The 14,257-nt window shown below is 36.8% G+C and overlaps 4 protein-coding genes across 7 annotated transcripts; 2 read left to right on the top strand and 2 right to left on the bottom strand.

Moving 5' to 3' along the window:
* Window positions 1-486: 486 nt before the first annotated feature.
* Window positions 487-2,041, bottom strand: LOC106433100 (40S ribosomal protein S7-3). 3 transcript variants are annotated; one of them, XM_013873946.3, is made up of 6 exons: window positions 1,865-2,041; window positions 1,477-1,562; window positions 1,304-1,377; window positions 1,095-1,218; window positions 817-999; window positions 487-730 (listed from the first exon to the last, which is right to left on the bottom strand). In XM_013873946.3, exons 2-6 carry the CDS (start codon window positions 1,549-1,551, stop codon window positions 614-616), a joined length of 573 nt encoding a protein of 190 aa, XP_013729400.2. In that variant the 5' UTR covers window positions 1,552-1,562; window positions 1,865-2,041; the 3' UTR covers window positions 487-613. The 3 variants fall into 3 exon arrangements, with proteins under 3 accessions (XP_013729400.2, XP_048607940.1, XP_048607939.1); XM_048751983.1 differs by having other exon boundaries at window positions 1,891-1,991; XM_048751982.1 differs by lacking the exon at window positions 1,865-2,041 and adding an exon at window positions 1,670-1,845.
* Window positions 2,042-3,966: 1,925 nt separating this feature from the next.
* Window positions 3,967-5,748, top strand: LOC125584094. Its single transcript, XM_048751979.1, has 4 exons — window positions 3,967-4,234; window positions 4,548-4,736; window positions 4,823-4,889; window positions 4,974-5,748. Exons 2-4 carry the CDS (start codon window positions 4,585-4,587, stop codon window positions 5,268-5,270), a joined length of 516 nt encoding a protein of 171 aa, XP_048607936.1. The 5' UTR covers window positions 3,967-4,234; window positions 4,548-4,584; the 3' UTR covers window positions 5,271-5,748.
* A 1,426-nt stretch (window positions 5,749-7,174) lies between these two features.
* LOC111210966 (T-complex protein 1 subunit zeta 1-like) lies at window positions 7,175-10,698 on the top strand. Its single transcript, XM_048751978.1, has 15 exons — window positions 7,175-7,427; window positions 7,508-7,571; window positions 7,862-7,997; window positions 8,264-8,415; window positions 8,499-8,546; window positions 8,640-8,732; window positions 8,894-9,000; window positions 9,082-9,196; window positions 9,270-9,356; window positions 9,489-9,693; window positions 9,775-9,869; window positions 9,970-10,038; window positions 10,119-10,226; window positions 10,297-10,415; window positions 10,501-10,698. Exons 1-15 carry the CDS (start codon window positions 7,294-7,296, stop codon window positions 10,574-10,576), a joined length of 1,608 nt encoding a protein of 535 aa, XP_048607935.1. The 5' UTR covers window positions 7,175-7,293; the 3' UTR covers window positions 10,577-10,698.
* A 488-nt stretch (window positions 10,699-11,186) lies between these two features.
* Window positions 11,187-13,707, bottom strand: LOC106433138 (hybrid signal transduction histidine kinase E-like). Of its 2 annotated transcripts, none has more exons than XM_013873984.3 (5): window positions 13,338-13,707; window positions 13,207-13,251; window positions 12,815-13,126; window positions 12,548-12,729; window positions 11,187-11,594 (listed from the first exon to the last, which is right to left on the bottom strand). In XM_013873984.3, exons 1-5 carry the CDS (start codon window positions 13,543-13,545, stop codon window positions 11,343-11,345), a joined length of 999 nt encoding a protein of 332 aa, XP_013729438.3. In that variant the 5' UTR covers window positions 13,546-13,707; the 3' UTR covers window positions 11,187-11,342. The 2 variants fall into 2 exon arrangements, with proteins under 2 accessions (XP_013729438.3, XP_013729441.3); XM_013873987.3 differs by having other exon boundaries at window positions 12,548-12,726; window positions 13,338-13,674.
* Between the last annotated feature and the right edge of the window lie 550 nt (window positions 13,708-14,257).

Genomic DNA, 14,257 nt, shown 5'->3' with positions numbered 1-14,257 from the left:
AAAACACAAGAGGCGATTTGGCAACGATGGATTTTCTGGATTAGATTTTGGATGACGTGGGCCGCACGTGAATTAGAAGAGTACTCACGCGCCGTATAGAGAACACATGCTGTCGTCACAAAAGCCACTAATCATCATTTGGGCTACTATAACTTGTCTCCATCATACTATTTTGGGCTACAATTAGAAGGCCCATTAACCCAAAACCGGACATTTGTAAGATCCGTAGTGTCTCTGATATGTAGTTCAAAAAAAAAAAAGAACATCCAAGTGTGTGTAGGAGCAAATGGCTAAACCAATATGAATCTCTGCACCACTTGCAACACTCAGATTGGTTTAGCATTTGTCAGATAGTGTGACGTTAAAAAAATGTCTTTACTATCTTATTTAAGTTGGGCACAGCAAGAGTTCAAAAATAGGTTCACATACACTTTGCAGTATAGTCTTAGCTATTCTTTTCAAACTGTTGTGGTGGGAACCGGAGCATGAAACTGAAATTATAGCATAGATTTCAAAATTGAAAAGCAGAAAGAGTATTCATTACATCAAATACCAAAATACATAATTGAAAATCTCTCCTCTATCCTGATGATTCTTCAGCATCGTCTTACTTTCAAGCTTCGACCGGGTACTCAAAAGTGACATCCTTTCCAGTAAGTTTACGGTACACACCAACCATAGTCTCGAGCTTGTACTCTGTGTTGTTCCTTTCCTTGGCCTCCAAATACACCTGTAACATAGCATATCAGAAACCTTAGCTCAAAAGTATTCAGAGAAAGTTCTAATAATATTCTGATTTAATGATATGATCGATACCTTCATGACTTTGGATCCATCAAGACGGTAACGAGTACGTTTTCCAACGATCTCAGCAGGGTAGGCAACATCCTCGAGCATTGCTTCGTGAACAGAGGTTAGAGTTCTGTTGCGTGGCCTCTGAACAGCAGCACCCTTCTTGGGAGGACGCATGATCCTTCTTGTGGCAACAAAGATAACATCCTGCGATACAACAAAATGGCAAGAGTGGTCAAGAGATATCGCACTACTCTTTAGACCTTTTGATAAAAGAGGAGTTGCTATGTATAAAAAGTAACCTTTCCACTGAACTTCTTCTCGAGCTCTCTGACGAGACGGGGGTGGATCTTGCGGAAGGCTTTCCTCAATCTGAATGGGACGTAAATCACAATAGCCTTGCGGTTTCCAGCGATGTCCATGTTACTGCACGATAAACAAATCAAATTATCATCATTTGATAAATGCTCAATGCAGGCTACACGGAAGAAACAAAAATGCAGAAACATACACAGCTTGGTTGATGTAAAGATCTTTCAGCTCGCTTTTCAACTCCTGGTTGGTGTTCTCCAAATCAAACAAAGCCTGAGAGAGAGAGAGAGGGCAAAAAATGAATGTAATGATGGATGAATTCAAAGAACGACTATTTATAGACAAGTATTAAAAGGAATCATTTTTTGTTACCTGAGCAACTTGCACGTCGCATTCTGTCGGCTCGGCATTCTTGTCCTTCTTGATCTTGTTCTGAGCGGAGAACATCTTCACAATATCTTGAATTGTACATAAACAAACAAAGAAAAGGCAAATGCTTCAGACATACGAACTTACAATCATTATAGCCCATGTAATTTAAGCTTTCAGATATTGATCAACTCACTAAAAATGAAATACCAACTTAAGCTGTTGTATCCAATCATTGTAGTCTATTATAAACTAAACCATTGTATATCTCTCATACACACTAAACCTCCAGATGATTCTAGACCAATTGCAAAAAGCTAAAACATTTCACCATTCTACCTACGCTGAAGTAATCTATCAAGATTTTAGAGGGAGACATAAGCACACTAACCCGAAGGAGAAACCTTTTGAACGTACCACGAAGAAGAGTCCTAAGAGTTTTGCGGCTTCTTCTTACAAGACAGCAGTTTGGTGGTAAAATCAGGTTTTAATGTTAGGGTTTCCGTGGTTGCCCTATTTTGAAAATGATCAAGTCTGGGCTTTTAAGAGGTCACTAAAGCCCATGGGCCTACTTATTCACAAACTCGTCTCTTCTTACTGGTGTTGTTCTCTTGTATCTAATCCAACTGGCAAATGCCCACCAAGTATAATTTTTTTTGTTTATAAAATAGATCTCAAGTTTGTTAAAAAAAAAAGGAATTGAATGGATGGTTATGCATAACAATATTAGTGATGACAAATGCTACAGTGTAAAGGACTGAGAAGAATCGTTCAAAATTTTATTTTGGAGAAAAAAATAATCAAAACTGTTATATTCCAAGCTCCAACTTGATTTTTGTTTCTTTAAAAAAAGATAGAGATGACACGAAAGCGAGTAAGCAGATGTTTAAGAAATCATGAGGATCACGCAATTATTCTTACATCAAATGAGTTTATGTGGTTCTTGTCTTCTCCTTGTCTTTAGTAATGCTTTCATCGTGTAAACAAATAATGTAGAGTATATATTATAGTATATTTTTCTGTAGAGCTTGAGATTGGATCCTCAAAATATTTTGTGGAGATGTGCTAACAGGTCAGTGTCGTTGGATAGACGACAAAACATTAATGAAATGCCATATGTGTAATATAATCAGTCACGTCACGTGTATTTAGGTGAGGAGTTAGCAACTTTGCATGATTTATTCAGGGAAGTGCGAACTTGGTTGGAAACCTCCTGATTCACATTTTAATACACTCATAGAATTATCAAGAATAATACAAAATTTCATATCGTTTTGAAAACTTATCGGCAGAATTTAAGTTACGTTAGATCATTTTCTCTTTTAATTACTCAATCTAATAAAGTATCCAAATCGCTTTATGAAACTGTCGATACACTAGGCAATGAAACTCCCGACTGATATCTTCCAAACGTATTTAAGATTCAACTACTGATTAATTTGATTTGTTTAATCTGATGACCATACCACACGGTATACCTTTATCTTTATTTCTGGGATGAGTTATACAATCAAATATTATAAACTTCAAATAGTGCCCTTTTGGTGTTATTATTCCTTTGTTCAATGCGTGAATGGCTCGCATGTCTCGCTTTCCACTGACGTTTCTTGTCCGAAAACAAACAAAACATCTCTCTCCACGGCTAGTTTTTTTCTATTCTGGCCTCTCTTCGTTTATGTGGTGGTGGGGAGAATCCGGTTATGAGTTGGTCCATTCATATACAAAGGAAAAGTCTCGTGTGGATGAGATAACAAACAAACAAGTGGAAGTCAGAGAACATTGGTTTGATATACTGAAGGGCACATCACAATGTTTTATACCCATTGTTTGGTCATTAATTGTATAGCAAGTATTCCGTCCCTCTTCATATAAATGGTCATAAGAATAATGATGATTTATATGGTTTGAATCTTGATCAGATATTGAATAGTATTATTCAGTTTTGTTGGTGATATCATTTTTTTTTTAAAAACCAATATAATTAAGAACCTTAAAACAAACACATAAGCCATGTTCGTTTCAGAGACGCAGCGTCAGTGATTGGCGTTCAAAACTATAACTAACTTCTTGCTCAAGTATGTGGAGACTACCACTGGCAGCGGTACTTTTGCCGCTCAGAAACAACCGCATCACCATTTTAAGTGACGCTATTTTACACAGCGGCAGAATAGTCACTTGCAATCCTTGTAAAAGTTGATCGCAGCGTCACTTGATTATTACGCCACTTTTGTTTTTGCCTAATTTGATGATTGATTTTTGATCGCCGCAAGTGATAGCAGCGTCAATGTACCGAACAGGGCTATACTCAAAACTCAAATTGGATATGAAATCCATTGTTAGACCTTATATTTTTTTTCAAAAGGGCAGCGTTTCAATATTCCTGTTTTTCTATTTTCCTTCTAAATAACTGAAATTTTACATATTTCAAATTGGATTTGTTAAATATGCGAAAATAGTATATTCGATTGCAAATAAAAAAAAAGGGGGTGTCAGTACGTTGACCAATTAGTTACAAAGGCTAATTATAAGTGCATGGAAACCGGAATATTTAGCTGTCCACAGATATCACTATTACGACGGCCAAAGTAGTATTTTTACAAATCCACGAAAACGACGTCGTTTCAAGTCGTCTTCAACCTCGCCCAAACTTTGGTTTCCTCATCCTTCTATAAAATCCCTTTTTCCTCATACGATTTGTCGCCTCTCTCTCTCATATCTTCTCCCTCGTCGTGCTCTCTCCTCTCTCGGGGATCTTACTCAGGTATCACCTCCCTTTCTCTCCTTCTTCTCTTCTCAAGCTTTCTCCATGACAAATTTTACAGATCGCTCTTACTTTCGTGTGTGTGTGTTCATCATAGATCTGAAGTTTTCTTGATTCCCGTCTTTTCTCGCCTTTACAGTAACGAAAGTTTGTAGTTTCACGATTTTTTTTTTTTAATTATAAAGTTCGAATTTTTATCTGATATGTGTATCCAATGATCCAGATCCGTTATTTTGTTCGTTTCCTGACAAGTTTCTCGAGTTCTTACCCTCTTGATTGTTCTGATCTGTTTTGATTTTGAAATTAAATCTAGGCCTTCTTGTGTGGACCAAAGGCGAAGAAGAGAAAAGATGAATCATTGCAACTTCCAGCAGAACGCCGCCTTCATGTCTCGCGAGGAGACGATGGGATTTGATCGTAATGACCTCGTCGTGTGTCCTAAGCCCCGGCGTGTCGGCTTACTCGCTAACAATCTTATTCTCCCTTTCAAATTACATATGAGGTATAAAAGCTTCCTCCTTTTTTTCTTCTCAGTTTCTCTTGTGGTTATAACCAAACGCTTACCTAACTATGTTCTCGATCTTGTAGCCAAGCTGCTACTGATTTGTGTGACTCTAAAGCTGGTGCCGAGCTCTTAGACATCATTCGTAGAAAGGTATGCTTCTAGTAGTTTGTATTAACGATCTTATGTTCTGTCTCAAAACCCTAAGTCCTGTTTTTTTCTTCTTATCTCTCTCAGGAAGACGATAATGGAACAGTATCTTCGTCTCCACCGTATTTTCACGGTTCACCTCCAAGCAGAGCAGTGAACCCATTAGCCCAAGATGCTCGCTTTCGTGATGAGAAACTCAGTCCACTCTCGCCCAACTCTCCTTTCCTTCAGCCCAATTCAGAAACCGGGTCCCCATCATCTTCTTCTTCGTCTCGTGGTTGCGTTAGGATGAAGTTTGGTCTCAAACCACCTGCAGTTAGAGTAGAAGGGTTCGATTGCTTGAACCGTGACCGCCAAAGCTCGAGCATCCCTGCCATGGCTTAGTAGACAAGAAAGTGTACATAGAGATTCTGGAATCGTTCGTTGACCAAGGTCTAAGAGTGAAGGATTTGATTACGATTACTACCACCATTTTTGAAGCATATCAGTATGTGAAATATCTTAGTTGTTGTCTTTTCCTGAGAGAGGGAGAAGAGGAGGAAGATGAAGATCAGTTACCGTCGCCTGTCACCGTTTTGTTAACTTTTTATTCAAGGTTAGTCTTTTGTATATAAAGAGTGGAAATCTCTATATGTATTCGTTTTGGTGTTTTTCTTTTTCTGGCTCAGCCTGATCTTTTTTATATATAATTAAGGGGGAAGATTAGTAGAATCTGTAAAATATAATCGATCATCTTTTTCTTTCACCTTTGTATTTAGTAATGTCTCTTTGACTCTGTTTGGGAGTTTAAGCTCTCTCACAACACCTTTGTAAATTGTATTTGTAATTTGGTGTATATTATTAAGGGAAAATTGTTTTTTTTTTTTAGGTTCAAAAAACACATACATTGTCCTAATAGGATAAATTCAACATATAATTGTCTCATTAAGCTAATATTTACAGAAATTTCAAGTTTGTCCTTCTAAAATACAGTTATAAATATATTAAAATAATTGAATAAGTTTGTGAACCGAAAGCTCAAGCACGGTGTTGTTTACTCTGTTGCCACTTCAAAGTAGATAACTATGTTTGTGAGCTTTGTCATAAACATGGAAAAGGGCGGACATGATCACTAGCAAAGAAACTGAAGAACATCGCCGAGCTTGTGTTCACCGGACGAACTACAATTCATCTACCAGACTGCTACACCTCCTCCACTAGTGGCATGATGCAACAAGAAGTTTGCGTGGTTGGTGTCATCAGAGTTTGACAAGCCGAGGGAAACAGGCTGGACAGTGGCACAATGCCAGTTTGATCCACTGCAGCATCAAAACCAAACCGAAGGGTTTGACAAATCGTTGACATACTTGAAGAAGACTTTTGCAGAGAAAGGTCCTTTTGATGACATTTTAGGATTCTTTCAAGGTTGCAGCTATGGCTGGCATCTGTATGCGCTAAACAAGAGCAGCTCTTAGGTGAAACAGACTTCAGATTCTGCGTGTTGTGCCCAGGTTTCACACCGTAGCCTTTGACGGAGAAGAAAAAGCAAGAGTCGATCAAGTGCCCTTCACTTCATATTTTCGGAAGCCAGCCTCCAAAGATAGATTATTGTGACTCAAGCCAGCTCTGATTTGGCACGACTTTGGCCACATTATTCTTACAAAGTCTCCTTATATTTGATGAGATTAAAGCTTTTCTTAACCAATTCGTTTGAGGACTCTTGCAATCAAATAACGTTTTCTTGTATTTGTACTTTGGCGAGTAAAAGTTATAAATTTTTTCATAACAACAAAGATAGAAGTGACAAATACCAAGTGTGATCATATCAAGTTTAGAAGTAATCACACTAAACACGATTTATCCAGAGTTAAAAAGTATCAAGTGTAGGCCGTAGAAGAGTTATTGGTTTAGGATATGATCACACTTGGTATTTGTCACTTCTAAAATCAAAATCCTCTAAAATACTTTAACACCGCAACTCTTCTAAAGTACCGTGTTACAATGAAATAAGAAAGTGAATTTCCATTTAACTAGATGATTAGAAAAGCAGAAAACTACTAGATTGGGGGCCTTCGAACTCAGATTGGAGTGCTATCTAAACATAAACCTACAACTGGACTACCAAATCTTTCATGTCATTTTTGGTAATGAGTCATTATTTTTTTCAAATATGAAATTTTCACTTATTTACAATCAAAGAATATTTGGCTAGAAGTGTAAGAAATATTATATTATGGGTAAATTTTCTAGTTAAAGGAAACTGAGAGTCTCTAAGGCGATTAGAGTCTCTCTTTCCTCTTCAACAAAAATGTTAAAGCCCAGTAAGCCCTAATAAAGGGATCCCTCTCTCTCTCTCTCTCATTCTCTAGCACTCACTCTCTTCTCTTCGCTGATTTGATCCCGTACGAACGCGAAACTCTTCGACAAAATGTCTGTGCGAGTTCTAAACCCTAATGCGGAGGTGCTCAACAAAACGGCGGCGCTTCATATGACAATCAACGCCGCCAAGGGTTTGCAGGATGTGCTCAAGTCCAATCTCGGCCCTAAGGGAACCATCAAGATGTATCCTCTCTCTTTCGATCTATTTTGTTTACTGTTCACAATCTTCACTTTCCAGATGTTTACTCTCTGATTTGTTGTAGGCTTGTTGGTGGGTCGGGAGATATTAAGCTTACCAAGGATGGGAACACGTTGTTGAAGGAAATGGTTAGTGAGTCTGAGATCTATAAGGATCTAGCTTTGTGTTTTGCTTTTTTAGCAGTGAAGGGTACTCAAAAGTCTGTGACTTTGTGTTCTTTTAGTGTTAGATTCTGGAGATGTGCTTGTTTGAGATTAACCTCAGAGGATTGGGTGTAGGCTTTGGTTCAGAGGGTTTAGCATATGATTTGATTGATTACATGTAGACATGATTGAGAAGAAGGGGAAAGTATTGTTTTTTTTTTACAAGTTATCTTGATTCGATGATGCTTACATGCTCCACTTCCTTACTGTTGCAGCAAATTCAGAATCCGACAGCTATTATGATTGCAAGGACTGCTGTTGCACAGGATGACATAAGTGGTGATGGTACTACTTCCACTGTCATCTTCATTGGTGAGCTCATGAAACAGTCCGAACGCTGCATTGATGAAGGTGAGTTGCTGTGTTAGCTGAATCTATGTACCTTATCTACTTTAATTTATATATTGGTTTGTTAGTTTTATACCTCTCTATGCTTGTTTAGGTTCTTGCTTTTCTGATCTGACACTTTTGATTTTCTCAAACTGTATGTTAAATTTAATTGATGTGTACTAATGATTGATCATTAGCGACTTTAATTTGCTAATTTTTGTTTAAATTGAATCCAGTGGTGTCTGTATAAACTGTTATCAAATAATTAAGGTGTATACATGTATCAGGAATGCATCCACGTGTCTTAGTTGATGGTTTTGAGATTGCTAAGAGAGCTACTCTTCAATTCCTCGACAACTTCAAGACTCCTGTGGTTATGGGTGATGAACCTGATAAAGAGATCCTAAAAATGGTCGCGAGAACAACACTTAGAACAAAGGTATTCTTGACTTTATGGTTTGTCTCTTTTTCATTTTGACTGATTATTCATTTCGTTCATAACCTCGATTCACTCTTGTCTAGCTGTACGAAGGCTTGGCTGATCAACTGACCGACATTGTCGTTAATTCAGTGAGTTTATCGATCTGTGATACAATCTTATCAATGCTATTCGTTTTATTTTCAAGCTAGTTTGTGTAATTATCTCTTTTCCATGCACAACAGGTTCTCTGTATCCGGAAGCCTGAGGAAGGCATTGATCTGTTTATGGTGGAGATAATGCACATGCGCCACAAATTCGATGTTGACACACGATTGGTATGCCTCTAACGTAACATTGTTCACTCGAAATGTTTTCATAGTTTTGTAAATTTTAAATACTTGCTTGTATGGAATCATACATTTTTGCTGGCTATCCTTGAATGCTTTCATGGTTTTGGACATGTTACAAGTACCATATTGATTCATTCCTGATTCAGGTCGAGGGACTTGTTCTAGATCATGGTTCGAGACACCCTGATATGAAACGACGCGCAGAGAACTGCCACATCCTAACTTGCAATGTGTCGCTGGAGTATGAGAAGAGGTGTGTAATATATAATCTTATGGTCAATTCGAGCCTAGATGTTACTGGTGATGTAGACTAATATTTCTATTTTTCTTTCAGTGAGATCAATGCAGGGTTTTTCTACTCTAACGCGGAGCAGAGGGAAGCCATGGTTACGGCCGAGAGGAAATCTGTTGATGAAAGAGTTCAGAAAATTATTGATCTGAAGAACAAGGTGGGACTCAGACCATTTATCCGAGCCTTATTTTGTAATTCTGTAAAAAAATAATACTTAATTTCTTGTGCAGGTGTGTGCTGGTAATGATAACAACTTTGTTATCATCAACCAAAAGGGTATTGACCCACCATCATTGGATCTTCTTGCTAGAGAAGGGGTATGCTATATAACTACTTTAATTTCTTGAATCCACGCTTAGGATGCAAACAGAAGAAATCTCTTTCGATAGATTGTAATTTCTCATGTTTAGAGACTGTTGAATCTAATTTACCATTTTTCATGTTTACAGATTATTGCCCTTAGAAGAGCAAAGAGGAGGAACATGGAGCGTTTAGTTCTGGCATGTGGTGGAGAAGCTGTGAATTCTGTTGACGAGTTGACCCCTGAGTCGCTTGGATGGGCTGGGCTTGTCTATGAGCACGTTCTTGGAGAGGAAAAGTACACCTTCGTGGAGCAAGTGAAGAACCCTAACTCGTGTACCATCCTCATCAAAGGTATTATTATTAGGCCAACTTCTATCATTTCATTGAGTTTTGAAAGTGTAATTATTCTTGGTTGTCATTCATGATTTGTAGGGCCAAATGACCACACCATTGCTCAAATTAAGGATGCGGTTCGTGATGGTCTAAGATCGGTTAAGAACACCATAGAAGACGAGTGTGTTGTGCTAGTAAGTACCTGACTATCTCTTGATATGTTTTATGACTTCTTGATTGAAACTAAAGTAAGCTTTTAGCGTTATATTTATGGGCGGTTGCATCTTTATATAGGGAGCAGGAGCTTTTGAAGTTGCAGCAAGGCAACACTTACTCAATGAAGTCAAGAAAACCGTTCAAGGGGTAAATTTAATATCATTTACACATATTCTGATGTTTTTATGAATATTCTAGATCACTGATACTATCATTCAATGTTACAGCGTGCCCAACTTGGCGTTGAAGCTTTTGCTAATGCACTTCTCGTGGTGCCTAAGACACTTGCAGAAAACGCAGGTCTTGACACCCAAGACGTGATCATTTCTCTAACGGTATTGCATTCATCTCTTATCATCTTCTACAAACCGAAATCAGTTGCTCATTGTGATGCGCTTTATGCAGAGCGAGCATGACAAAGGAAACGTTGTGGGATTGAACATTGAGGACGGTGAACCAATTGACCCGCAGCTGGCTGGTATCTTTGACAACTACTCGGTGAAACGCCAGCTCATCAACTCAGGGTAATGTTGGAACCAAACCAGCTAATTTTAATAAAGTTGTGGGGGTTTGGTTAAAGCCATTACAATGTATTTGTTTGTGTTGCAGGCCAGTGATTGCCTCACAGTTGCTTTTGGTGGACGAAGTGATTCGTGCAGGAAGAAATATGAGGAAGCCTACTTGAAGAAGTCCTTTGCTTGTAATTTGTTTTTCTTCGCTCTAAGCATCTCAAGTTCTTGTCTTTTTGTTCCAGTCCTGAAATCTGTGTGAAACCTTTGTTTTAGTTATGAGAAACATCTTTGAATCTGATTTTTGCAAAACTGAGAAAAAATTGGAGACCCAAAACAGAATGTATATATCTTCATATACTGAAGAAACCACTACTGTAGATAATTAATCGGTCCAAAATAAAATAATTGAATACGTAATGACTAGACACAAGTCACACAACAGAAGGATGGTTTAACCACGCTGATGAAGAAGACTAGGCCACAGTATACTAAGGGTATGGAAGAAAAGTAACGTCGGGGAAACCATTGGAGCTTCCTAACATTTCACTACCAGAAGGAGGATTTAACCACTCTGATTAAGAAGACGATGGACAATGGGTAGCTAAGTTTGTGGCATGTGGTGGACGACACACTCTAGCTATTATGGAATGGAAGTTGGATCAAGAGGAAACAGAATAACCATGTTAGAAGACTAGAGAGAAGCATTATGTTATAGAAAAAAGGGGAACAAAAGAATTGTTAAGCTTTCGATACTCCCATGAATGATGGATTGATGAATCTATATGAAGAGGAAGGACTATTATATGTAATTTTATTATGATAATACAAAATAGGTGGTGAAAGAGAAAACAAATAAGAAAAGGGACAATATTGCAGACAATTTTAGTTACTTCTTGTTGTTTTATTGAATCTCGTGTTTATTTTTGGTTTTGAGGTTTTTCAACAACCTTTGACAAGATGAGGAACACAAATGGGGAAGATGTACTTTGATTTTCTTGCTTGTCTTTGTCTTGATCTCACCCATGAGAAGCATCCACTTCCTCTCTTCTTGTTCTTCTTCATTTCTTGATCTTCACTCATCTCTTGATTCTCTTCTTCTACTTCTTTACTCATCTCTTGTTTCTCTTCTTCTTCTCCTTCTTCTTTACTCTTGTCTTGCTTCTCTTCTTTTTTCTCTTCCAACTTCAAATCCTTCAAAACCCAAATTACTCATCAGTATCTTGACAACTAGACTTAGATTTATTATCTTGGAATACGTTGGACCTACAATGAGGTATTTTCTTACATTTCCAAAGTTTTAGATCTCTTGGAAATAACTTTAGTTTCACGTCCAAAGTGTAAATAGTTGTATAAACATAAAACAAAATTAGCTTTCATCAAAAGTAAAAGTAAATGTGCATCCCTTAGACCATCTGTTTTTTTTTTTTTTATGTAAACCAAGCAAATTTCTAATTTCCACTCTATGGTGTCTCAACTTCTTGAACCTTTTGTATTAGTTTAATTATATAAGAAGGTTAATGTCAAAAAAGGATCAGGTGAAACTTAGAACTAATCTATTTTGAATAAAACGAGATCATCTTTTTAGATATCTTTATAGTAATTAGTGATTTGACGAGTTACAAAACATATATACCATGTTACACTGAGTCTGATAAATGTGCGGATACCTGAATGCATGCACACATATATTATATATTTATATATGGATAATGTATAAAGAATGTTGATGGAAATAGGCACGTGAGTTGGACAAAGAATCTTGAAATGGGGTCTAATAAAAGATTTTTCATGAAAAAGTGAAATCATTTGATTATACGTTTTTTTGTGTTTTCTCTGATTGATACTCATGCGCACTATGTTTTGTATATTATGAAAAAATCTTAGATCTTAACATGAACCAGATTCCTATGTATGGAACATTAAAGTAGAAGAGTTTTATCATTGTCTCTTTCTATCAATGAAACATTGGTACAATTATTTGTTTGGTGAATCTCTTATCTTATCTTGCAAAAGAATCTAGTTATTGATGCACAAGCAATTAAAAAATTTATCAATTATTATTTGCCGTTATCTTTTTTATGGACCTTATGCATGGTAGATAATTTAGGACATACCCCTATATACTACTATACGGATTAAAATACCTCTTGTTGACCTTCCAATTTAAGATTGAAATCTACTGGTGAATCATTAGCTTCCACGTGTCGTTTCAGAGACCGTTCCATGATCGGGGGCGTCTTTGCCGGACTAGGGCTACCGGAGCTAAGCTCCACCGACGTACTCTGTATACCCACGTCTCGTTTCAGTCCCATAACTTTCTTTTCTGCTGAAAACACCCCAAACATTCCTTTTTATTATGGAAAAAAACTTCAAGAAAACAACAAATAGAGACATATTTAAAGCCAAATCACCTCGAACAAGAACAGGATCAGGAACATAAAGATCCTCGTGAATGACTCTAACGTTAGCATCATTATTGGGTTTGTTTTGACCAATATTTGTCAATGGATTGGGATTAGGGTAGTGAAGAGGAGCAGACATAGTGGTGGCCAAGTTTCTGAAAGATCTTGAACTTAATGTTCTAGAAGATAAACACTCCATTGGAACTTCTCCAGACAATGGATTGCAGATATATTTCTCTGCTTCGTTCCACTTTGAATTTAACGCAAACCCTTCTTGTGTTAACCATTCTCTGTTATTGAACATTGCCTTTGCTTGTAACGCTGCATGCCAAAAAAAAATATGACACAAAGTTGAACATTCCTCCTTTGTTTAGTTTGTTCTTATCATGAAAAAAACTTACCCTTGAGTGCATTGGTGAAGGAATATGTTGATGGATCAATCTCTTCTGTAAATAAAATTTTGAACATTTTCAGAATATATAATTCATGATTATATTAAGATAGAGAAACAGAGTGGTAAAGTTATAGGCACCTTTGAGGGTGTAGCCAGGAGATGAGGCAGTACTAGAGATGCTGTTAAAGTTTGTTCTAGTAGAAGAAGACTTGTGATGATCTTCGCGGAAGCTTCCAACGTATGAAGCAGAAAACCTTCTAGAAGTCTGTTTGTCTCGGATTAATCGAGCTCTTCGATCCCATTCTCTTAGGTTCATAAACTCAGGCTCATCTCCACGCAGAGCCATTGGAAACGAAATGTTTCTTTTTGAAAGAGCAAAAACTAATGAGGTTTAAGGAGGGAGAATGAAGCAATCAGGCAGCACCTATAAAATGATTTTTTTTGTTCTGAAAATGAATTATTTGAGCCATTGTCTTCTTTATAAAAGTCGTATTGGATATTAATTTTTTAAATACTTTTCATGTCTCTTGACAGATTGTAAATATATATATTAAAAAAACTTGGAATACAGAGAGATACATATGAGGTTGTTAATCATATTGACTGCTCGCCCTGTATTTTTAAAAGTCTTGCAATATAGCATTTTTTTTTTCTTGGGTGTAATCCATTTATAGGAATCAAACTCACTTGGCATTTTCTGCTTTTTTGTAGTATTTTTATTTACTTTAAATATGGTATTTCCTTTTCAATATTTTGAATTCAATTTCTTTTAAAAAACATTTTTCAAATTGCTTTTAGTATCTCACATATATATATGTAATGTGTGTGTGTGTGTGTGCCATGATCAATTTTACACCGTTGGATAAATGATTAAATTAATTTCTTAATGACGGTCACCAAATGCAAAAGTAAATAAATGAAATGTAAGCTGTTGGTCACCATATATAAGTATTTAGGTTTTTTTTTAACACTATATAAGTATTTAGCTATCTTGGAATTGTTGTGGTTCTAAACATATTGGTGTTTGCTGTTTTGATTAATTTTAGCTCGTCGTAGTA

This window comes from Brassica napus, chromosome C3 (genome assembly GCF_020379485.1).
Source record: "Brassica napus cultivar Da-Ae chromosome C3, Da-Ae, whole genome shotgun sequence".
Taxonomy (NCBI): domain Eukaryota; kingdom Viridiplantae; phylum Streptophyta; class Magnoliopsida; order Brassicales; family Brassicaceae; genus Brassica; species Brassica napus.
This window is presented reverse-complemented; position numbering and strand designations above follow the sequence as displayed.

What these genes read in the sequence shown, in the direction of transcription:
- LOC106433100 (XM_048751982.1), bottom strand. Translation starts at nt 1,709, where the DNA reads ATGATTGGATACAACAGCTTAAGTTGGTATTTCATTTTTA. An exon ending in CTTTACATCAACCAAGCTGT is followed by an intron (nt 1,219 to 1,303) that starts GTATGTTTCTGC and finishes TTTATCGTGCAG; the next exon opens with TAACATGGACATCGCTGGAA. An exon ending in AGAAGAAGTTCAGTGGAAAG is followed by an intron (nt 1,000 to 1,094) that starts GTTACTTTTTAT and finishes GTTGTATCGCAG; the next exon opens with GATGTTATCTTTGTTGCCAC.
- LOC125584094 (XM_048751979.1), top strand. Translation starts at nt 4,585, where the DNA reads ATGAATCATTGCAACTTCCAGCAGAACGCCGCCTTCATGTCTCGCGAG. An exon ending in CCTTTCAAATTACATATGAG is followed by an intron (nt 4,737 to 4,822) that starts GTATAAAAGCTT and finishes TCGATCTTGTAG; the next exon opens with CCAAGCTGCTACTGATTTGT. An exon ending in TAGACATCATTCGTAGAAAG is followed by an intron (nt 4,890 to 4,973) that starts GTATGCTTCTAG and finishes TATCTCTCTCAG; the next exon opens with GAAGACGATAATGGAACAGT.
- LOC111210966 (XM_048751978.1), top strand. Translation starts at nt 7,294, where the DNA reads ATGTCTGTGCGAGTTCTAAACCCTAATGCGGAGGTGCTCAACAAAACG. An exon ending in GAACAACACTTAGAACAAAG is followed by an intron (nt 8,416 to 8,498) that starts GTATTCTTGACT and finishes ACTCTTGTCTAG; the next exon opens with CTGTACGAAGGCTTGGCTGA. An exon ending in AAGACGAGTGTGTTGTGCTA is followed by an intron (nt 9,870 to 9,969) that starts GTAAGTACCTGA and finishes ATCTTTATATAG; the next exon opens with GGAGCAGGAGCTTTTGAAGT.
- LOC106433138 (XM_013873984.3), bottom strand. Translation starts at nt 13,545, where the DNA reads ATGGCTCTGCGTGGAGATGAGCCTGAGTTTATGAACCTAAGAGAATGG. An exon ending in TCCTGGCTACACCCTCAAAG is followed by an intron (nt 13,252 to 13,337) that starts GTGCCTATAACT and finishes TTTTATTTACAG; the next exon opens with AAGAGATTGATCCATCAACA. An exon ending in CTTCACCAATGCACTCAAGG is followed by an intron (nt 13,127 to 13,206) that starts GTAAGTTTTTTT and finishes TTTGGCATGCAG; the next exon opens with CGTTACAAGCAAAGGCAATG.